The following is a 23,676-nucleotide window of genomic DNA, read 5'->3' as shown; positions in this document are numbered from 1 at the left end:
TACTAAAAGAGGCAGAACGATCGATTTTTGACTATAGTCATTAAGAAGCAAAGATAATCTACTCTCAATATTTCAATATAATCTATTTTCAAATATTTAATTACTTGAAAAATTTAAAATCTTTCAAAATTGACTGCAAACATACTTTATTTCAGACAGTAATATTTAAACTTCATTGTAATGCTTTCTTCATAATAAAATTTAAAGGTATTTTCTCTTATTGTTCAAATTGAAATTATGAGTTTTTACAAACTGTGTTGAAAAGCACTTATCTCTTTTCTGGGGTTCAAAATATACAATGCTCATAAATTTTTTTCAGTTTATATTGTACTATGTGTGTTAAGTCTCAATTTAATTTACACATTATGAATGGTATGTTTGCTTTAATTTACTGCAGAATCATTTAAATCTTTAATGAAATAATGCTTTTTAAAGGTGTGGTAGCCTTTTCTGCTTTATTGTGTAAAAAATAGCTTTTTGTGTGTTTTTCCTATGTTAAAAATAAATAGATTAATCCAATATGTCCCCACTTTTCAAGTAAAGTTCTAAGTGCTTTTTGAGGAACAAATTAGTTCGGCAATCTTTTAGAAATTAGCATTTTGCCATCAGACTGTGAAATAAGGCACAGTTCAAAGGCATTTTATGTTCTTCATGGTCATCTAGAATTTTTATTTGATTCCAGGTAACTTTGGACAATAGACATGATGAGATGTTTTCTCTTTGAATAAGTAACAGTTTAATTACATCACTGAAATAAAATATACTGTGGGCTTAATACATTGTAAATATTACAGAAGAAGTACTACTTTGCTATAGTAATTTAACGACTGAAGCTACATTTAATAACAATCTTACCAGTACTTGTACACAAAGTATTATACAGATTACTAACGAAGATTTTGCAGCAGTTGCAACAATGTTACCAGCTCAACAAACATCTAACAATACAATATTCTTCTAAGAGGAAAAGTAATAATGTTAGATTTACAGACAATAAAGAGTCATGTTTTCCACTTGAAACATTGGAAATAAATTTGAATCCAGATACAAGAAAAGGTTTCCTTTCTTGGGAACTCTGATCCCCAGTAGGCCTAGTACAGTCAATTTACATGAAGACAGCTTTTAAGATGCCACGGCAATGAAAAGAAACTCTCCCATCTGAAAATTACTGATTTGTAGGCCACTGCTCAAACATCTGACTTTTTAGAAACCCATTGACATACAATCAGCCCAAATCAGTAGATAGAATGTTTTTTTTCTATATTACAATAGGCATTGTTAACATTTCATCAAAAGGCCAGTGCAAGACAATTAATTGTTAATAGCCATTGCCCAGCATCTAGGAGATTTCAAAATATCATACAAATATACAGTTAAGAGTGTGAGAAATCTAATTGTGTGCATGATACGAGTGATCTCTTTTATGGACATGAAATGGCAGATATTAATCAACAGGACAGTAACTAGAGCGCTACTCATTCAGGGCCTAATTCTCATCTGGTGATTGGGCCTATTTCCTGCAGAGTGGGTTTAGGCAGCAAAAGGTCCTTGGCATTTAATACCAGAGAGACTTAACTCGAAGTGCCAGAGAGGCTTGGAAATCATCTCAAGTGTAGGACAGATGTCTACAGCATCTCCCAGATCCATATTTTTTCACATATATTTCATACAAAATAAATCAGAGGTTCCTCTTGGAGGCAGCCCTACTTGTCCAAAATGAAACATTCTAGGACTGATTCATTATGACTCTGAGAAAAAAAAAATGAGCAGGTTGGGAATTTGGCCCTTTCCGAAGACATGTGTGATGGTACAATGCATGGTCAGGGTAAGTACATCATCCTCAGAGGAAAGTAAGATACCTCTGATGTCAGACCTTATAAAACTTACTGAAATTTAAATCATGATTAAATTAATGGAGTTAATTATGGGGCTAATTAATGAGTGATATTAACAAATGGTCATTCTAATGAGTATATTCATTGGGGACAACATTTTCATCACTTGGGTTAAGAAATGATATGAAAAGTGTCAAAGTGAATCTAACTAGTTTTAAACCCTTTTAAATGAAGGTTGTGTAACATATGTGATGATACTTCACAGATATTTCTTAGAATATCAATAAGCACCAAGTTTAGTGCTGTCAGCCCCATTGTCCCTTAATTTATTATATATGATTTAGATCTTGAAAGCACAACACACTATAAAATCTACATCGCATACGCACAAACGCAGTTTCAAAAATGAATCCTGAAATTTTTCTACCATAACAAGAATTTCGTCTCTACTAGCTCTTCATAGCTGTGAAAAGAGCATTGGTACTGCCTGGTGAGCTCTGAAACATGCGGATTAATATTCAGGATGATGCCGGACAAAAGACTGGCAATTCTTAAATGGAAACTAGACCCTGGTGAGTCTTTCTTGTAAATAATCTCTCCTCTCTTTAGAAAGAGATCTTACTAATCCCTCTAGCACCCTGAGCCTTCATCTGCATATGACAGAGAGGTAAAGTAAGGGAACCAGCAGGCAGATTCAAGGTGTGCAGATAGACAATGCAAAGTATCTCACAAGCCACATCCTGCCTTAAAGCATGAACTGCAAGAAGGGGAATTGCCCCATCATGCTGCTTGGGTATCTCGAGAGCCAGAAATCACCAGATAGATGCCAGCTCTCTACTTCACTTCAGACTATGCAGACCTTGGGGCCTTGTAAGAGTCATGTTTTATCTGTATAAGAAGAGATTGTAAATACAATTTGTCAGGGTTAAGTAGATTCTTCAGCAATATCATTCCTTACTGGAAAAAGGCCCAACAATGAGCACCCATGGCGCCATTAAGGAGTATGAGACCAGGGTGTAAGAAAGGAGCTGTGTTTATCTGCATGCTTTAGTGTATCATGCTGACCACGAGCAAAGGAGAGGTCTGTTCCTTAGCCCAAACCTACCAAGACAGAGCTGGGTGCTCGGCTGTCACCAAGGGCATGTGGGCAAAGCACAGAAGCAGTATATCTAGACCTCAATCCCAATTGTGTTGGCTCTTCACTGCCGTTTTGTGTCTCATCCACTGTCGGATTCAGCCTTTCTAGCCACATGGGCTGGGTGTGATAGTCCTACTTTAACATGATGTATATAGTGCATACTACCTACACACACAATTGAAAAATGTTACCTTTTTTTTTTTTGTTGTTTTTTAGAATTGTCTTCCTTTTAGTGACTGACATCTTGCTCAATATTTGGTGCTCAGAAACCAAAGTACTCTCCTTTCCCGGCAATAACACTATAAATATAGCCCTTACTTGCATGTCTGTCATTATTTCTTGCTAAACACTGGTCTTATGTAATTCCTAAAGGTCAATTTAGTAATACTTGATCCAATCTCTTAAGGAGGGATGGGGTGAAATTTTTGAATGGTTAGAGTCAGTATTTTTATCAGTAAGATTATAGGAAGAACTCAATTTTAGAAACTGAATCCATGTGCAAGAGTGCAGCAAGTGGTAACAGTTTATACTTGGTCACAGTTTTCTCACTTTATGACATTACTGTAACAGTTACAGGAGAGAAACACACATACACACATTTATATTCACACTCACACACAGTATAATTTTACTGATCCAGACAATACTTCTTTTCAATTAAAAAAAAAAAAATGAAGACTGTTGTTTGGCCACCCAGGCATGAAATCTACTTAAACCTGGAATATAGGAACACAATACTATTCAAGTAAACAGCAACTGCACAGTGATAACAATATACATTAAGATTAACACATGCTGTCTTAAGAGATCCAGTAATAGCTAAAGACTAAAGAAAGTCAGAGATGTCGCTCAAAAAAGTCAATATGTTTTCTCTCTTCCGTTCTGATTATAATCCATTAGAACAGCTATAGTCCAGAAGATAATGTGTCTTCCTATGAAAATGCAGGGCTAATAAATTTTTAAGTATGAATGAATTCTGCTCAATATTTTGAAGTCTTCAAATTCTTCTTGTTGAGGTAACAGAAAAATAAATCTTTATGGTCATTTCAGTGTCAAAATTAAATAGAGATATTTGAAGAAATATTAAGGTTTATTTCTAAAGTTATATCATGGGCAATAATATAGAAAACAAGTGCTCTCGTTGACATATATCCACTGCTTGTCCATTGTTCTCATCAAAGTCTACCTTTCAGTTTTGCTGAACTAAACAAATGTTAATAGCACATAATAAACACTGGTAACACATCTCACAGGACATAATACATTTTACAAAATATCTCTAGTGCTATAACTGTTGTAAAAATGGACATCTCTGATACTACGGACAGTTACATTTCACATTATAATGAAAGTTGTGGTTACAAAGGCATTACTCATTTGATGGCATTTTTCAATGGGTACTTAGACTTCCAATTGTGTAGCCAAAGGTTTCCCTCCTATTTCATTGAGACTTTGAAGGATCGTTCTGTCACTTAAGCAACAGGCTTTCTTCACTGTAAACCCCTGGAGAATGGAGTTTGAGTACCTAAACTATGGAAACATTAGCAAACTGATAAGTGATCATGGTGACAATCACCTTTTCACTGAGCGTGGTAAACTTAAAAAAATATAACCGAGAAGACAATAGACTCTTCTAGATTTTGAGCTTAAAAAAAAAAAAAAAATTATTTTCCTGTGCTGCCAGGGAGGCATCAGGCTCACAGAGCCTCGGCAGACGTGTCTGTGGACACAGACATGGTTACCTTGGCAATCTTGACCGTGCTCTTGATGCAGCTTTCTGCGGCCCTGTGAACACTGGCTGCGTTGTTTGCGTGTTTGTGCAGGCAGTCCGAGTCCCCCATGCTGTTATCCAGAGGCTGCGCAGTGCCTTCACAAGAGGGAAACATGCTCCGGAAAGCGTGTCGCAGGTCCTTACTCCTCAGAGCATAGATGATGGGGTTCACGGTGGAGTTCAGCAGGCAGAGCATACTGCAGAATGCAAACACTGTCTTAATGAGCTTGTTCATCTTCCCAAAGACATCATACACCATGATTGCAAGCAGAGGGCCCCAGCAGATGATCAACACCACCAGGATCAGGACCAGGGTCTTGGCTAACCTAATGTCCATGCGGGCTTGGTCTGGCCGGGTCACCTGTACCTTCCCATCCTCAGATGTGTGGATGATGATGCTCTTCTGGGTGCCACGCTGAATCATGCGGACGGCGTGGCTGTGAGCCTTCCAGAGAATGTACATGTACGCATACACGATGAACAGAAGCAGCACGCTGGTGACCCCGATCCAGAACATCAGGTAGGTTTCATCAATGTGTGGGAAAATGTCTGAGCAAACAGATTGCAGTTTCTCACAGTTCCAGCCCAGGAGAGGCAGCACGGCGATCACAATGGCTATGGTCCACATCAGGCAAAACGCGACCACAGCCTTGGGCCTGGTGACGATCCTCTTATAGGCCAGGGGCCTGTGAATGGATATGTACCTGTCGATGGCCGTGAGGAATAGGCTGCCCACAGAGGCAGTGAAGGAGGCTGTGACCCCACCCAGTTTGAACAGAAACACATTGCGGCTATCTTTGCGGTGGAACACATGGAAGTCAATGAAGCTGTAGACAAAAATGACGCTCCCCAGGAGGTCTGCCACCGCCAGGCTGCCGATGAAGTGGTAGGAAGGCCTGCAGCGGAGGCTGCGGGAGTGGAGGATGACACACAGCACCAGGAGGTTCTCCAGGACCGTGAAGGTGCCCAGCGTGAGGGACAGGACTGCAATGGCCAGCTGCTGGCTGGGGTTCAGGACCATGAAGCACTCTATGTCCATGAAGTTCTCTCCACACTGGATGTTCTCCTCATTCTCCTTGAAGGATGAGAGAGACTTGTTGTAAAATTCTGTAATGTTCACCTGGTCTGCTGGGACTAGCTGGGGGTTGTCTCCCGCAGTCATCTTCTCTTGGAAGGGACTTCCCCTAAAGGAAGTTAAAGGGAATTTCTGTGGGAAGTACCCTAATTTGGATGCCATGTCACCTTTGATGTCTTCGTACTGAATGTCATTTGAGCCCACGTACAGGAGGTCAGTGGTGATGGTGCGGAAGGTGGTATCTGCAAGGCCATCTAGGATCGACTTCATAACCTCAGTCTTTGATTAGGCTGAGCTCAAAATGACTGAGAAAGTGACCCCCAGGGGGCAATCCTAAGAGGAGGGAAAACAAATAAGCTGAATGGTGAGAAACAGGGAGAATAAAAACAAAGAGACACTATAAATGTGGCAAATGTACTGTCATGGCAACTCATTCCTGTCTTTGAACAGTAGGAGGTCAAGTCCTCATCAGATTCAGTCAGCAAAATGAGTCAGTCACTCAGAGAAAAGCTCCCCAAAGTTCGGGGATGGCATGACACACACCAGAAACATATGATCTTTTCATTTTTTAAACCCTCTGTATTGAAGTCAGTGTGTGAATCCAGGAAGGCCCTCTAGGGCCTAAATGAAATGTTTCTTGGGGGCAAGGTCCATTTCATAGTCACATTAGGAAGTGTTTAGCACCTGGCTTCTCCTATCACATACACATGGTATCCCAGTGCTGGTGGGGCTGGGGAGAGCACTGATGTGTCACATGACCACTACTCTTGGAGACCTCACCTTGTCAGACTAATGAGACTAAATGTAAAAGGCAACCAAAGAATAAGACAGTGTAGAATCAAGTGGTGAGTTGTGTGGTCTGTGTGTTACATGTAGGGCGGGGAGCAGGGAGCTAGTGAGAACTGAGGAAGCTTGAGGCCGTATGGGGAGAGCTGCTCCTCAAGACAAGTTTCTTCACCCAGAGAAGGGGAGGTCTGGACTGAGCCATGGCTGACATGAACTTCTAGGATGTCTACATCAAACAAGAAAAATGTCACAAAGACCAAACTTGCAATGAGGCGTATAGGAAGACTGAGTTGTGTTTTTTTTTTTTTTTTTTTTTTTTTTTTTGATACAGAGTCTTGCTCTGTCACCAGGCTGGAGTGCAGTGGTATGATTTGGGCTGACTCCAGCCTCCGCCTCCCCAGTTCAAGCGATTCTCCTGCCTCAGCCTCTCGAGTAGCTGGGACTACAGGTGCACACCACCGTGCCTGGCTAATTTTTGTATTTTTAGTAGAGACAGGGTTTCACCATATTGGTCAGGCTGTTCTCAAACTCTTGACCCCAGGTGATCCACCTGCCTCGGCCTCCCAAAGTGCTGGGATTACAGGCGTGAGCCATTGTGCCCGGCCAAGACTGAGATTTTTAACAGCGGGGAGAAGGACAATGGAGGCCTCCTGACAGCCTCCCTCATGAGCAGGTTGGTGACACAAGTGTGCCTGGTGACAGGAGACAGGCCGGAGAGTGTCCAAGGATTTCCATGTGAACAGCTAAGAGGAAAGGCCCAAACTTTAAGGCTCCTCAATTCTAAGCTAAGCAATTTGGTTTTATTTCAAAATAAATAGCCAGAGAACTGATCTTACTATTTATAAATCTTTGTTTAAAATATGGGCTATTCATTTCTTTAGTTATTTTAAAATAATTAGAAGTACAGAGTGGTATCTATAACAATTAAAATAATCATTAAAACAATATATTATTTGTTAATTGGCATTTGTTGTTCCTAAAACATATCACACTGTATGAGGTGGGGGGAGAGACAATATTTTAGAACAAATTTTTAACAAGTTGAACTAACAATAAATGAGTTATTAATTCAGAGACCCTATATATCTGAATTAATAATTCATTTATTCATGTATTAACAAATTATGGAGCATCCACTATGCACTTGTATTATGTCTAGCTACTGTACTAGACACTAGTGTTGACAGCATCAAGAAAGAGTCCCTACCCTTGCCCAGGCGCAGTGGCTCACGCCTGTAATCCCAGCACTTTGGGAGGCTGAGGTGGGGAGATCACGAGGTCAAGAGATTGAGACCATCCTGGCCAACATGGTGAAACCCCGAATCTACTAAAAATACAAAAAATAAAAGTAAAAAATTAGCTGGGCGTGGTGGCATGCCTGTAATGCCAGCTACTCAGGGGGCTGAGGCGGGAGAATCGCTTGAACCTGGAGGCGGAGGTTGCAGTGAGGCGAGATCACGCCACGGCACTCCAGTCTGGCAACGGAGCAACACTCTGTAAAAGAAAGAGTCCTTGCCTGCATGAAGGATATGGTCTAGCAGAGGAGGCAGGCAGCTGACCCAGAAATTAAAAGAAAGCATGGGGAGAGCTACAACTGGGAACATACAGGATGCTCTGAGGACACCCAGTCTAGAGGGCTGAAGGGGCTTCCCCAAGGAAAAGATATTTATGCTAAGAATAGATAGCATCAGTGTAGGTAGGCACAGAACACAGAGTCAATGAAAATAATTTTATTTAATACCCTAGTGCCATGATTCTTAAGAACAGTAATTGGGAACAGGCATAAAGTGCTAAATGCGGCCCACCTTCCCACATTCTGCCACCTCCACTTCCAGGATATCATCACTGCTCACCAGAGTTAGGGCCCCTGCTTCCTGACCAGTTTTCCTGCCCTTCTCTGGTCCTGTTCCTTTTTGATCAATTGCCACACAGCTGTGGGGGTGATCTTCATAAATGTATGCTGATTATGTGACTCCCCTCTTTCAATCTCTTTGCCCTACAAACCAAATATAAACTTTCACGCAGTTTCCCTTTCAGGCCCAGGCCCTCCAGACATGCATGCAAGCTCGTCTGCCATCTATGTTTCTGTCCAGCTGAGCTCCTTTCCAATTCTGACCCTCAGGCTCTTGTCCTTAATCCTCTCCACATCCTGTCTCCCTAAACAGGATGGCTTTCTATCTCCCACCTACAGGATGAAGTCTAGTAAAAAGTTTCCTGTGATCTAGCCCCTGCCCACCTCTCCAATCTTCTTCTTGCCAGCCCTGGCCTTGCCACTTGGGCTACACCAGATGAATTTTAGTTCCATAAACACAACAAATTGACTGCTCTTCACCTCAGTGCTGTTGCTCCCATTGCCCCTTACACTCCTGCCTGGTCAACTCCTTCCCATCACTTTGATGTCACTTCTTGCCATTGCTCCCTGCTTCCCATGGTGATGAACACCCTCTCTGGGCTCCCAGAATACCCAAACAGAGTTCTATCATGGTACTGACCAGATTTTCTAATACTTCTTTATGTTTGCATCTGTTCCACTACTTCCTCCCACCCACTAGACAGTAAGTTCATTGAAGATCTTACTGGGGACTTTATCTTAGTATCTACTCAGCATTTAGTAGAATGTCTGACACACAGAAGAAGGTTCCAAATAAGCTGGTTGGTTGGATATATGTATTTCAAAACAGAACAAAAACAAGAAGCTCTTTTCTACCCAAGGAACGGGAAGGATTCTCCCAATGCTGATAAAAAAAAATGATCACGTAACTTGAATCAAGGTATCTAGCCTGGAGAGCTGCCCAATCCAATTGTGGTAGAAATATGCTCCACTTAGGGAAGGTTATTAGTATTTTAAATGAAGCTGCCTATATAATTATCTAAACTCTCATGGAATGAGCTGTATGCAATAAGCAACTTTGGCTACAGAGAGGCAAACAAGACTATTGGCAATGCCATACCAAATGATGAACAGAGAAAGAGCCCTCAGCACTAATATGACAGGTAAGCCAAAAGGCTCCCTTAGCTCCTCCATGGTTGTGTAACCCTTTTACAAGACCACTGTAGCCTGTGACGGCAGTAGGAGGCACTGCCAAACTGAGGGCCCCGAATCTCCCATGGGTAACTTCTATCATCACTAAGAAAATTGAGGGTTTTTTTAGTCTGGGCTTCTGAACCGGTTCTGCACACCTCTCCTGCAGATGGGATTCTTTGTCATAGAACAAAGCAGATGGGAGCCATCACCTACCGGACCAGAGGCAGGAGCTCCAGGGTATAAGTCACACAGAGGCACCCAGTGTGCTGGTACAGTCTGCTAACGCCAATCAAGTCAGGGCAGTGTCTCAGGGGCAAAGGCTGGCAGCTACAGAAATAAAGGATGCAGAAATAAAAGACCAAAGGCCAACAGCCAAGCCAGTTGCCCAGTGCTTCCTGGCTCCTTTATCTAAAATATCTCCTGAGTTCCTAACCTCAGCCTGGCTCCAATGTTAACTCTTGAGTATCCTAAGGTTCCCCATTCATCTGTCTGTCTGTCATATCCTTTCTCATATCCTCACTTCTTCTAGAACAGGCTCTATATGTCCCACCGTTCAGCTATTTCTCAGGAGTCAACTCTTGCTCTTTGCAAACTTATGTTTGCTAAACAACGCCATTTACATATGGAAGTTTTCATCCATAATCAAAGGGACAACAGAAGACAGTCACAATATATGAGAGAGCTGCTCCTTACACGGTCCTGGCACATGCACAAACCTAGCTTTTGCCTTTCAACTCCCACCCATACTTAAACACCCAGCTTACTGGCCCTGACTTGCTGCTCTTTGAATATACCATCATACCTGCACACCTTCCTCCTTCACCTTGCCCCTTATTCCATCTGGATACTCACTTCCAAGCTCTCTGCCTACTAAACTTATCTTTCTAGGTCTGTGCCAACGCTACTTCCATGTCTGAGACCTTCCTGACCAGCCCCTCCCACTGGGCATAACTAGTTCCCCAGCTCATCCCTCTATTACAGGCCTTATCATGTCATGTAATCAAGAGTTCATATATTTATTTCCATAACTAGAATGAGATTTCCAAACACAGAATGGCATCTTTTTTTCTTAAGTGATTTACCAGCCTGATAGCATGATAGCAGAGAGTTGAGTTCCCACAGAAATGTTCACCTGAACTTAATAAAATGGCAGTTGAATTTTTATTAGATGGTACCTTAACAGTGATTTGCATTAGCCTTTTTCTCAAAATCAGAGGACAGAAAAAGTAATTAATGCAATAGACATTTAGCCTGAAAACCAGAGTTTGAGCCTCTGTCTCCAAGTAGCTCCTGGGAGCCATTCTAGTTATCTTCCCATTCCTTACGCCATCTTCCCTCAATTAACTAACTCCCCCTTTACACTTTCCAACTGGAAACTAGTTTATCAGAAATTTTGATTGTCTTTATGTATTAGATATACAAGATTCAAGATTCAAAAGGCAAAGAAAGACATACAGAGAAAAGTCAATCTTTCTCATCCCTATATGCCAGCCACCTAGTTTTTTTCCTCAGAGGCAAGGAATAAGTTTCTTGTTACCTCTTCCAGAGATACTCCATGCATATTCAAACAAATACATGTATTTACTCTCTCTCTGTTTTCTTTTTAGCAAATAGTAACTAACATTATTATACATACCTTTCTTTTCCACTTAGAAGTACACATTGTGAACAGTTCCATATTAGTATATAAAACCTCTCTCTTCATCCGGCTGCCTTAAGGATCTGTTAGATGAATGTGACCAGCCTCCTACTAATGGAGGTTTAGGTTGTTTATCATCTTTTGCTATTAGAAATGATGCTGCAATAAATTGACTCCAACCACATCATTTTTCACGTTTGTAGTCTTTCTAGTCACCTGAGTTCCTAACTTGGACTTACTATGACACCTCCTCTCTCTTGACCTCTACAATCACATAGACTGCTGAGTCTTGCTGATTTTCCTCTTTTAAGCATATAGAGAGAGCTTCTTATGGACGGATGATACTGAGCCTATTACATATGTCAATTCCCTTATTTCACAATGACCCTATGAAGTAGGTGCTATTATCCCCATTTTCAGATAAAAGGCACAGAGGGTAAGTAACTTGCTATCGGCAAAGCTAGTAAGTAGTAGAGCAAGGACTGCACCCAGATGAGGGCCACATTTCAAGCCCTTAATAGCACCATGTGATTAGTAGCTACCATACTGGACAGTGCAGGTCTAGGGCCCTTGCTTGTAACTTTTTTTGATACACCGTCTCTCTAAGCTAAGGCAGGGATATTACCATCTTCCTTGTTTTCTTCACCGAGTCCAACCAGTCAAAGCACCTGGTCAATGGAATTAGGAGTTAGCAGACCAAGATTGGTGTTAGACAGTACTTGGGCAATCAGTCTTTCTAAGCCTCAGTATTTCATCTGTAAAATGGAGATGAGGATGATGACAATAATGCCTAAATCGCAGAACTGATCTGAAATTAAATGAAAATAAATGCATGTAAAACAGTGCCTGACACAAAAGTAAGTCTTCAATGGGTATTATTATTATCATTACTTAGTATTATGGTTCTTTGCTATATACTAATTATACTGTAAGAATATATTATAATAATATAATATGTACTAATTAGATCTCAAGACTGTTCATTGCCTTAATTATTCAACCTTTTTTTGCCTCAGCACTTAAAACATGAAGCAAATAGTAGATACACAGACATGGGTGAGGGATAAGGAACCTTTATTGAATGTCTATGATATACAGCCATTTGAGAAACTTTACATATATTCTATCATTAAATTGTCAAAGCAACCCTATTAGGTGCTTATTTATAATCTCCATTTCACCGATGAGGAAATGGAGGCCATCAGATGTTAAGTAAATTGCCTAGACTATGATGGATTTGTAGATGAATCAAAGTTCCTCAGACTCCACAGTCTGTTTTTAGATTTTATGTGATGATTTCAGAATTAACCATAACTAGATTAAAGCCATTTTGCATCTTATATTTAAGTCTTCTGGACTCTTAGAAATGTAAATTAAGGCATTTTGCCAATAGTAATTAAGACTACCTGCTACTAAATCCCTATTTCCTATCAAAGCTCATCTAGGTAAGTCTGCCTACTTGCATGGCCCTAACGAGTTAAAATTTAGTCACTATTTGGAAGAGCTATAAAGCTTCTTCAGTGAAGACAAAGGATCGTATACCTTATTCCAGTAATGCAAAAAACATGTTTCTGTGACTTACTTTAGATTAAGATCACCGCAAGTGTGATCACAATTTCCCATTTTAATGCAACCAAGCACTCTCATTAAAACAAACTAGCTTGTTAAAATCTAAGCTAGGGCATGGTGTGGTTATATGATAATAGAGTAATTTCTGTCCAATATAAGCCAATTTAATTAAAGAATACAGTTAAAAATACACGGAATTCATGTAGTTCAAAGATCTCAGTAATGTCAAAATACTACTGTGCACAGGCTATTTTAACAGTTAATGGGATCATGGCAGGAACACTGCTCTCTGCATTTTGATAATTCTTTCCTTTATTTCTACATTTGGATTATTATAGTAATTTCCACCTTATTATGTTTTGCATCAACAGCTTTCTTTGAGAGTTCATTACTAATATGGCTTAGGCTTTGGGGGATGTAGCTGCCATTAATTTTGTTTTTGTTTGCTACTGGGAAAATCATAATTGGAAATTTCTAGCAAGATGTGTAGATGCACCTATTAAAGAAACAGTTGGTTTTTATTACAGTTACGGTAAAAGAATGATTGAATGACATATAAGGGACTTTTCCTAGAATTCTGCCTTAAAAAAATATAGCCAACATATTCTAACAGTGTAAGCTATATAAATCATGACTTCATAGTAAAGATAAAAATATTTTAATGTGTTAAATCTATTATTTTAAAAAATCACTTCCATTTTTAGACTAATAATATCATCTATTCTTTTTGTCTATTTCTCTATATGCAAACCTGCCTCTCCACTACCTCCTTCCAAGAAAACCATATCTATCAGCTAGCAAGCTATGGCATCATCAAAGGAATTTTGTGGGTACGGCTGCTGCACAAAGTTTTTTTTTTTTTTTTAAATGTTTATCCAGAGTCTTTATTTTTATTTGTGTAACCACAAAGGGTTTTAAATGTTCCATGTGTTCTAGGCTGAAAACATTGCAGAAGTATTGGAAGGACTGGTGCTCCCTGATATATCACAGACTGCTTTAACCTACCATACTTCTCTGATATTCTAAGTTTCTAAGTGCTTTAAAGAGACAATGCCTGGCACAGTGTCTACACTGACAGGAGTCCAGGATGTCAAATGCAGAAGTTCCAGGCCCTTGCTTAACCTGTTGTTTTTCTACTTTGTTGGTTCTGTTGTTCGCTTGGCTGGCCTCATAAAAGAGCCTTGTGAAGAGTTCAAGAGAATGCAGGTTCCAGTGGATATATTTGTTGGTTATTTTCCATTCATTTCTGGGAACAAGTCTGTTTTCTACTAATTTGATCAAGAAAATACTGTGCTAATGTATTTCTCTGAAGTTAGTACGGGAAATTTTAGTTGACTCTTATAACTGCATTATGTCTAAGTCATGTTGTCAATATACATGGCAGATGCCATAGGCCAACATCATAACTTGATGAATGATGTTTCCACTCCAGTTGAATGTGCAATGAGTCTTTTCTAACTCTTACCTAATCATTTGAGTTTTGGAATTATTAAAGAAGCTTGGTCACTTTTCCCTCATCTTCTACAGCAAAGTGAAATGATTGATTGACTTAATTATCCTGATAATTCAGGCAAAAATACATAATCTTTCTTTCTTATATTAACGTCAGCTCCTTTTCCTACATATGAAAGAAAATTCCATTATACTGGTAATGCTCAATTTGCTCTCATACCTTCAGTTCTTCATATACTTTGTAACATAAAATAGAAGTTATTTAATGCACCATTTTCTCTAGTCTATTCTTTACTAACACTATATAAGTGTTACATTTTTCATAAAAATGTATCAATTGATATGAACTTAAGACATTAAGAGACTTATAAGACTGTACTAGACTGTACTTCTGTTCAAATTTGATGTGAAATATGCCAAAGATTTCACATTTAGAGGCTAGTTAAAACAATTTCAGGGCTCAAGAAAATGATGTCTTGCAATTTCCTTGGGTTAGACACTATGTGGTGATGCTAAAACAGAAAAAGCCTCTTGAATTAATGATACAAATAAAATCATTTGTTGATTTGTATAACAAATTCCATTTACTATTTAATTTTGCTCTTCTGTTTAGCTGTTTCCTCCGATTAAGAGTGCTCTGGCATTTTTCTTGAGAGAGAGATCTTTTCTACATACTGGGTAAAGAAAGTAATGATTATTTTTTTGTTTTTTGAGATGGAGTCTCGCTGTGTCACCCAGGCTGGAGTGCAGTGGTGTGATCTTGGCTCACTGCAACCTCCACTTCCTGAATTCAAGTGATTCTCCTGCCTCAGCCTCCCAAGAAGCTGGGATTACAGGTGCACGCCACCACACCTAGTTAATTTTTAAATTTTTAGTAGAAACAGTGTTTCACAATGTTGGCCAGGCTGGCCTTGAACTCCTGACCTCAAGTGATCTGCCCACCTCGGCCTCCCACAAGTGCTGGGATTACAGACATGAGCCACTGTGCCCGTCCGGAAAGCAATGATTAAAGCAGCCTTCCTCTAACAGAGAACATGCAAAGTTTTCAATTAAGTAAAAGCCATGGCCATATTCAAAATACTCTATAAAACTGTCTTTATCTTGCATATGAGATTTGGTCATTAAAAGAAGGTGATATATTATTCTGGTCCACAAAATGTGTAGAAGCTAGTAAATAGGCTCTTACTTTTGCAGTTCATTATCAAGGAGTACATAGCAAGAGTGAAAAGTATGCTACATGATATCCAATTGTGCAGCACACCTTTCACAGTTTCTTCTCTCTTCATCTATCAATGAAGGCATATTTTCTCTTTGAGTCCAAAAGCATACAAATTAAGTCCAATTAAAAGCCAAGTCTTATTTCTCCAGATTCAAATCTGAGAGAATTTGGGTAAATGCACAATAAAGAAAATCCTAATTTCCAAATATTTTCATTTAAGAAACATTTAAACTTTTATTATATGCCAGTCATGGAAAAAATACATTATTTTTCCTTAATATTTACATGAAGTGGGTGCTATTACAATCTCTATTCCACACATTCGGAGAGAAAAATGCTTTACCCAAAGTCTCTAACTAGACGGGGCAGAGCTGGAACTCTGAGTTCCAAGAACTATTTAATAAGATACCCTTTCATTCATTTACAGGGAAGAAGAGTTGGTTTGGGAGAAGGTACATATTATCTAATGTGCACATGATAATGTTACACAGTGAACAACTAAAATCTGAAGGAATGATCTGTTGACAGCAAAAGGGCTGCCCAAAGCACTTGCAAGTCATCTTTGCTCCACGGTCTTCAGGAACAAAGTATGCCAATTAACTATAAGCTATAAATCCTAACTCTGCATTAGCACCTTGTTTGCAGTCACTGGTGCTCATGGCGGTAACTGGCAAATAAAACCTAAGTCATTTTTGCCACTATTTTGAAAGTAAGGGAAGGTAATTTTTGGCTTCATTAGTCAATTGTCAGGAATATAGCTAGTAATGAGACTTTCCACAACACCAGCGGGACATGAAGAGGGCACCTTCTTTACGTCTGTATGAGACATGCTTATTAGTAAACGAAACCTTCACACATCCATTCCCTATATGGAGAAATTCAAACACTCAGAATCACTCAACTTCCCACCATGAGCCATGAGGTCTTCTTAGACCAGGGAGAAGAAGACTTCTGTGGCCCATTCCTAAGTTTCTGACTGGAATCAGGTAGACAAATTACATAAACCCTGCATCATTTCTTGTTCCAACAAATGAGTGACCGTTACCATCTCCTGGTGCCCAGTGGATGTAAAACTGCGTTACTACAGCAATGTGGCTGATAAAGTTATAGGCCTTCAAATGTTAGATTTAACACATTTTTATTGGGCATACAGTCTGTGCCTAGGATTGTGGACATTATATTCTAAGATATAACATTTTTCTGTGACAGATGACCCCCAAAATATGTCCATGCTTCACACCCATGTAAGCGACATAGGTCAGGACAAGAAAGCAAGGGAAATGGTTCTCCCCTCCACCCTCCACCTCGAATACAGCCCACCCTTCTGTCTTCCTTTCCCTAGCTGAAAGAGTAGAATAGGTTATAAAAACATATAAAGGGAATATATTTAATCATCAGATAGTATTGGGCTGTGTAAATTCTCTTTCTCTATATGCTTTGAGGTTTTCTCCCAGGAGAGGTGATGGGCATTGCTGAGCCATCCTGTAGTTGTCTTCATTGTGTCTAAACCCTTCAGACCATGAACACCTTGAGAGCTGGGAACTATAGGTCCTCTGCCTGGCACAGTGCCTGGCACAGAGTAGGTATTCAATACCTGTTTACTACGTAAATGTTGGTATGCATCAGCAACATGGAAGATCCAATGTAACAGAACAGCTTTTAACCATGGACAGTTTTTTCTGGCATAAAGCCACCTGATCATGAGGGCATTAAACCTGAATCTTGGTCTCATACAAACATCCATCTGAAAAGTGTCCAAATGGGAAAATTACATTAAATCCATCAATTATTTACCCCAGGATCTCTTATTTCAGTATCACATAGAAATAATATTGATGGCAAGTGGAAGTTATGGGCTAAGATCAGGTATTTACTTTTTATTCCACTTCTTGTTCGGCCTGAGTATATATTATGAACTGCAAAGTTCAGCCGCATAACAATGACATATCAAGAGGTCTTTTGTGACATGCACAACCTTGAATGAATCTTAATTATATGCTGTTGATAGACCTTTAAAGACAGTATATGAAATTACTGTTATAATGGACTTTTTTCTTCCTTCAAATGCACGTTATTATTCATTTATGTTCCCAAATGAGTTGCTCCACTTGCAAGTGTGTTTCTAAAACAACTTCTCAAGAGAAGTCATATGAAAATTCAACCACTAGATGGAGTGGCTTTTATAAGCCCTCAGAAATCAATTTGTTATTCTATTCGGTGGACATAGTTCTTGCTTTGGTTGAGCAACTTCTCCTCCTGCTACAACATTTTATGTATTTTACAACTGAATTAATTAAAATACAAATAGGAAAATATGTTATGGAGAGTTAAAATGGGTTATTACTACTGCCTACGAAAACTAAATTTCTAATTACTTTTCTGAGGCAAAAAGGCATTGAGAAAATTTAATATATTGATAAAAATTAATTTTGAACATTTGGAATTCTGCCTCAAGAAAGTAATTAAGAATGAGAAAATGAAAGCAGTTCTACCTAAAACAAATACATTTATACCAAGAGATGTTAAAAGTAAGAGGGGTGGTCTCAGGAACCCACAATCAATATTAATAACCAACTCATTCTATTTTATAAAATATTCAGCTTTCCAATTTCCAAATATGAAATCATCACCACCGGTCCTAACTCTGTGACGAAAAGAATGGAAAATTAATCTCCTATTATTGTAGGGACTAAACTGGAATACTTAACAAGAGAAATGAATCTTGGTTCAAATATTCATACAAATTGAGGACATCGTGACTTTCTAAATAATTCAATTTCCTTCCTATCATTCTCTCACTAAAACAATTTTAAGTAAGTTTTTATTATTGTGTAAATCCAGGGTTTCCTTCAGACATTATTTTAAAAACTAGGTACTTATGTATCACCTACTTTAGTTGAAACGTTTAGGAAATTTTCTGTGTGTGCTAACAATGTAAGACATAAACAGAAAAATATGCTTTCAAGATGTAAATAATTACATACAAACAGAACTGGAAGAACGAGGTTTCAGTAGCAATGCAAAATGTGCTTTGGAAATGTAGTTGTGATTAAGAAGTATGTATGCAAATTGGATGCAAGTGCAGAATTTTTATGCCATTGAAACCATGAGGCTGTTCTATTGTGTTCATTCAGGATGGAGCCCTTCTTAGGGTTTGTGTGATACAATTAAGAATTAAGAGATTTCAGGAACTGAAAAGTGTTCAGAAACAGGGATGTGAACGTAGTGAATTAGTAAATAAGACAGGTACTAATGGGCTGGAAAGTATAATGCACATCTGAAAGACCAGTCTGAGAAGTTACACAACGGTTTATAAGTGCACGCGGGGTTAGTCTACAGGTCCGTGGCTCTCAAAGGGTGGTCTCCCAACCAGAAGCATCAGCAGCATCTGGGAACTTATAAGAAACACAGATTCTCAGGATCCAGATCAGATCTACGGAAACAAAAACTCTGGGGCTGGGGTACATCTCCATTCTTAGCAAGGCCTTTAGGAGATTCTAGCACATTCTGATGTTTAAGATCCACTGTGAAAGATTATGGAGACATATGAAAAGGACTAAATGAGAAGGGGAAGTAGATTTAACCTTTAAGAAGAACTAAGGTTAAATAAGAAGAAGGAATATTCTATAAGTATAGGTTTTTAGATCATTGAAACAGATTGCTACGGGAGCCAGCTCAAGATAAAATAACCTCCCACAGAAGATCTGTATAACCAAGGTATTCCTATTTGGAATAGAATAATGTCATTTAGCCAGAAAACAAGAATTAAGAGTGGAGAACCTCTCCAGTTTTTTTTTAGTCTACAATTCAGGGCTTCTCTGGACTTTTTCAGGAAACATTTTTATGTATTTTGTCCAGCAAAGGAAAGTGGCTTCAAAATGTAATGTGCACTGATATAATATACAGATATATATTAAGAACTCCACACCATTTTCTCCTAATTCTACTTACAAAGGCTATGCAAAGCTTTATGGGATTGCTAAGCCATTTCCTTCACCACCACTGTGAAAGAACCCATGATTACTGAGCATAACAAGAAAAACCTAAAAGTAATTAACATGTCAGCTTATTTCTTTTAAGCTGGAAATACTTGTTTCTGCTCTTCTTTTTCCCCAAACCATTAAATACTACACCTTAAGAGATGAACCCAGGAAAGAACAAACTAAAATGAAAATTTTGCTGTAGGCTCAAGTAATACAGATCTACTGCAAATTATTTTACAGAATTACTCTGGTAATTATGCAATTTACACTTCTTATAGTGGACATATTTCAAAAATACCTAAAAGTTACAAATATTTAGAAATATATCCCAAGGCACTTAAATATATGACTCTGGGCAAACTGTTCTCTCTCTAATTATTTTGTCAATAAAAATGGACCAGATTACTCACAATTAGTTACTTTAGCTGAGGACTATAAGAATTCAAAGATTTCTCCCTTTTTGTTTATAAGACATTAGATGTCATTTCCAAAAGTAGCTGTGTATCTTCCAAAGTCAAATTCCCACATATGCAGAGACACAAAATTCTTTGGCTAATCTTGCACTTATTTTAGTTATATGTTAAATTGTCTGGCTTTCGTTTTTCACATGCATACTGCCTGCTCACCACAACTTGTACAAAAGCTAAAGAAAACATTTAGCAAATTCTGGTAGCAATGCATTTCAGTGAGCTAAAAATTGGATCCATTTAGCTAAACACCATGGGATAAACCAAAATACTCAGGTCATAGTGGCATTGAGTCCCTCGTATAAAGAATAAACAAATTTGATTTATTTTTAAATATAGGTGAGTTAAAAGCAAACACAAGTGACAATGGTCTAGTACCTAAATGATGTTTTTTTTTTTTAAAGATCAACAATTATATTGGTTAACTTGCTATATTAAAAACATCATTTTTTAGGCCGGCCATGGTAGCTCATGCCTGTAATCCCAGCACTTTGGGAGGCTGAGGCAGGCGGATCACTTGAGGTCAGGAGTTCAAGACCAGCCTGGCCAACATGGTGAAACCCTGTCTCTACGAAAAATACAAAAATTAGCCAGGCATGGTGGCATGAGAATCGCTGGAACCCAGGAAGTGGAGGCTGCAGTGAGCCGAGATTATGCCACTGCATTCCAGCCTGGGTCGACAGAGTGAGACTATTTCAAAATAAATAAATTAAAAATAAATAAATAAAAACATCACTTTTAGCTTCTTGACCCAAAGAAATCAATGTTATGAATTATTAGTACAAGTGTCCGTATAAGTAGAAATTTATTTAAAACAAACTTTAAAAATGTTTTTTTTTTTCTTTTTTTTTTTTGTTTTTTTTTTTGTTTGTTTGTTTTTTGAGGCAAAGTCTCACTCTGTCACCCAGGCTGGAGTGCTGTGACGTGATCTTGGCTCACTGCAACCTCTGTCCCCTGGGTTCAAGCAATTCTCCCACTTCAACTTCCCGAGTAGCTGGGATTACAGGGACATGCCACCATGCCCGGCTAATTTTTGTGTTTTTAGTAGAGACAGGGTTTCACCACGTTGGCCAGGCTGGTCTCGAACTCCTGACCTCAAGTGATCCACCCGCCTCGGCCTCCCAAAGGGCTGGGATTACAGATGTGAGCTACCTCGCCTGGACTAGAATTTGTTTTTTCAAAAGCATGTTAGAATGTATCACCAACTTGAATGTAACACTCCTTAAAACTTCACTCAATTTTCGGGACTCATATTGATTCCAATTTTCTTCTCTAAAGTTATGATTTAAAAGAATGAATAAAGAAATGGTGAAGGAAAGAGGGGGACCCTCTCATTTAAACATAAATTTTGAAAAACGTAATTTCATAAATAATTAATTCAAATAAGAGTGGAAAAATAAGACATTAAGTAGCAAAATATTGTATTTTAGGGAAAAATTATTTGCCATTTGTGTTGAGAGAAAAGGCAAATTAAATTCTTGCATTCAAAAAAATGCAAAATGTATTTCTGGAAACATTCAAAAATATAGAATATTATGCAATAGCACAATGGGTTAAAAAAGAGTTTGCTCAAAAACAATGGTTTCCATCTAACCAGTCTCTACATATTCAAAAACAAAAGAAAACAAAGCACAGAAAGCAAAACTTTGAAAGCTTTCCTAAAGTGCAGGTGTGAACATTTCTCCAGCTGGGGCTAAAATAGAATTCATAGTATTCCCAGAACAACTGCGATGACTCTGCCATGCCCATTTGCTCAGGTTTTGGGAGTAACAATTCTTCCCTCAAAAACCCATGCAAACTACGAACCTCAAGAATTTTATGATGATTAAGTTATTAGCTTAACCTGTCCAAGTGAAACTTTTAAATTAGAGGTTATCCATTATTAATTAGTCTATATGGAAAATACTTCAAATATATGGAAAATATCAATGGAAACCAGATCAAGAATATATTTATACATGCAACTAACTGTCCTCTAAACTATTATAAAAAATGTACTTTTTTTCATTATGAGGCACCTTGTTTAATCAAGAAATATAACCCAGGAAAGCTTTTAAAAAATATTTTGATAATTACTAAAATATTTTGATAATTACTAAAAGTAATTACACTACTTTATGTCATGACTTTGACCTCTTATTACCAATATGTATTAAACATACCTCTTATCCATGTGAGGAAGTTTGAGATGGAAGTTGCTCTAACACCAAACAATTTCAAAAGTAGCAAGAGAGGTGACAGGGTCCGCTAAAAATCACTCACCTTACAAACCTGCCCCCCTAACAAATTTCCTATAGTTTTAACTCACTTGTGGTAACATTGTAATGTTATATAAAAAATATAACTCTCTTAATATGCATTCTGAGATGTAGTAATAACCTTCTGTATTTTCCTCCAACTTGTATAGCCCTAATTTCCAAAAAAATAATAACTAAAAGGATTGGCTAAAAAAAAAAATGTCTTAAACCCATCAGTAGTCATGATAAAATTATAGTCAAATGTGGTGATGCTCATCCTGGTATATTTGCAAGATTCTTAGAACACATGGCACTGGCACGGATTTCCACCTATCCTGGAAAACAAGAACAGCCTTGTTTCCATTCAAGGTGGATATCTGTCTGCTTTAACTCTTCAGTGTCCCTCTGCACAGCTGCGTGAATGCGGACATTTCCCCAAATTTGTAGTATTTATTTAAAATCAGAATTATATGTTCAAATGTGTAAAGGCAACATATTTAAATTTTTATTTCAGTCATGATTTACATCTATAAAAATGTTTATACATGTAAATAAAAGTGTGTTTATATGTCCCGTTGTCCAAAATTATGCAATATATACTTTGATAGTATACATATATTCTGGGTGAAGTTATTGCTTCTTTTAATCCAGGAAACATTTTGGAAAAATCTGAATTTATAGAGTCAATCCAATCTAATCTAAGAAAATACAGTGAATTAAATGCTTATCAAAGCATTAAAGAGCAATTCAATGGCAAAGAGCTGAATCCCCCAAGTCCCCAAAAATAGCATTCAGGCAGCTATAATATCAAGTTACCATTTCTCTGAGAATAGGATTAGGAAAGAACTGGAGAGTCAGGGAAGAAAACATGAAGTTAAAATATTGGCAACACAAAGTATATAAACTGATTTTGATTTCTTCTTATTCTTTGAGTTCTCTACCAGTCTTCAGTATATAAGAGAAAATCAGCAAAGAAGGCTGCCTCTCAAAATATAGATATGCAGTATGTAAACCTGGCTCTAGCACAGTCTTTCAAACAATGTTGGGTCCAGGTTGTTTTAGAGCCAATAGCAGAATTATAACTCATTTAAACCCAAAGCCTGGTTTCGCTCAAACTATTTGTCAGTTCAATTAGAAAATGATAAATACAAAAATAGAAGAAACAGACTTACACTGGTGGAGGCATGACACCCTTTGCAGCAGGGAATGAAAGGTCTTATCTATGTTCTTTATGAACTGAGCTAATATGGAATTTGGTAAGTAAGATGCAGCCTGTCCTTTAGGTTACTGCCTGTTATCATGCTTTAATTGCTTTAATTAGCATTTAATTCACTGCATATTCTTAGATTAGACTGGATTAACTTTATAATATAGATCAATTCAGATTTCTCCAAAATATTTCCTGGAATAAAACAAAGAATAACTGTCACTCACAATTCTTATAAATTCAAGAAGCTATAACCAAATCTTTCATTTTGTG

General features: G+C 38.1%; 1 protein-coding gene across 4 annotated transcripts; it reads right to left on the bottom strand.

Moving 5' to 3' along the window:
- Positions 1-638: 638 nt before the first annotated feature.
- Positions 639-23,434, bottom strand: CNR1 (cannabinoid receptor 1). Of its 4 annotated transcripts, none has more exons than XM_010362194.2 (2): positions 23,369-23,434; positions 639-6,152 (listed from the first exon to the last, which is right to left on the bottom strand). In XM_010362194.2, the coding sequence occupies exon 2, from the start codon at positions 6,087-6,089 to the stop codon at positions 4,671-4,673; it is 1,419 nt and encodes a 472-aa protein (XP_010360496.1). In that variant the 5' UTR covers positions 6,090-6,152; positions 23,369-23,434; the 3' UTR covers positions 639-4,670. The 4 variants fall into 4 exon arrangements, with proteins under 4 accessions (XP_010360496.1, XP_010360497.1, XP_010360499.1 ...); XM_010362195.2 differs by lacking the exon at positions 23,369-23,434 and adding an exon at positions 9,844-9,981; XM_010362197.2 differs by lacking the exon at positions 23,369-23,434 and having other exon boundaries at positions 639-5,819; positions 5,987-6,267.
- Between the last annotated feature and the right edge of the window lie 242 nt (positions 23,435-23,676).

Source organism: Rhinopithecus roxellana, chromosome 4 (genome assembly GCF_007565055.1).
Source record: "Rhinopithecus roxellana isolate Shanxi Qingling chromosome 4, ASM756505v1, whole genome shotgun sequence".
NCBI classification, from domain to species: domain Eukaryota; kingdom Metazoa; phylum Chordata; class Mammalia; order Primates; family Cercopithecidae; genus Rhinopithecus; species Rhinopithecus roxellana.
This window is presented reverse-complemented; position numbering and strand designations above follow the sequence as displayed.

Coding starts and splice junctions, on each gene's coding strand:
- CNR1 (XM_010362194.2), bottom strand. CDS start 6,089: ATGAAGTCGATCCTAGATGGCCTTGCAGATACCACCTTCCGCACCATC.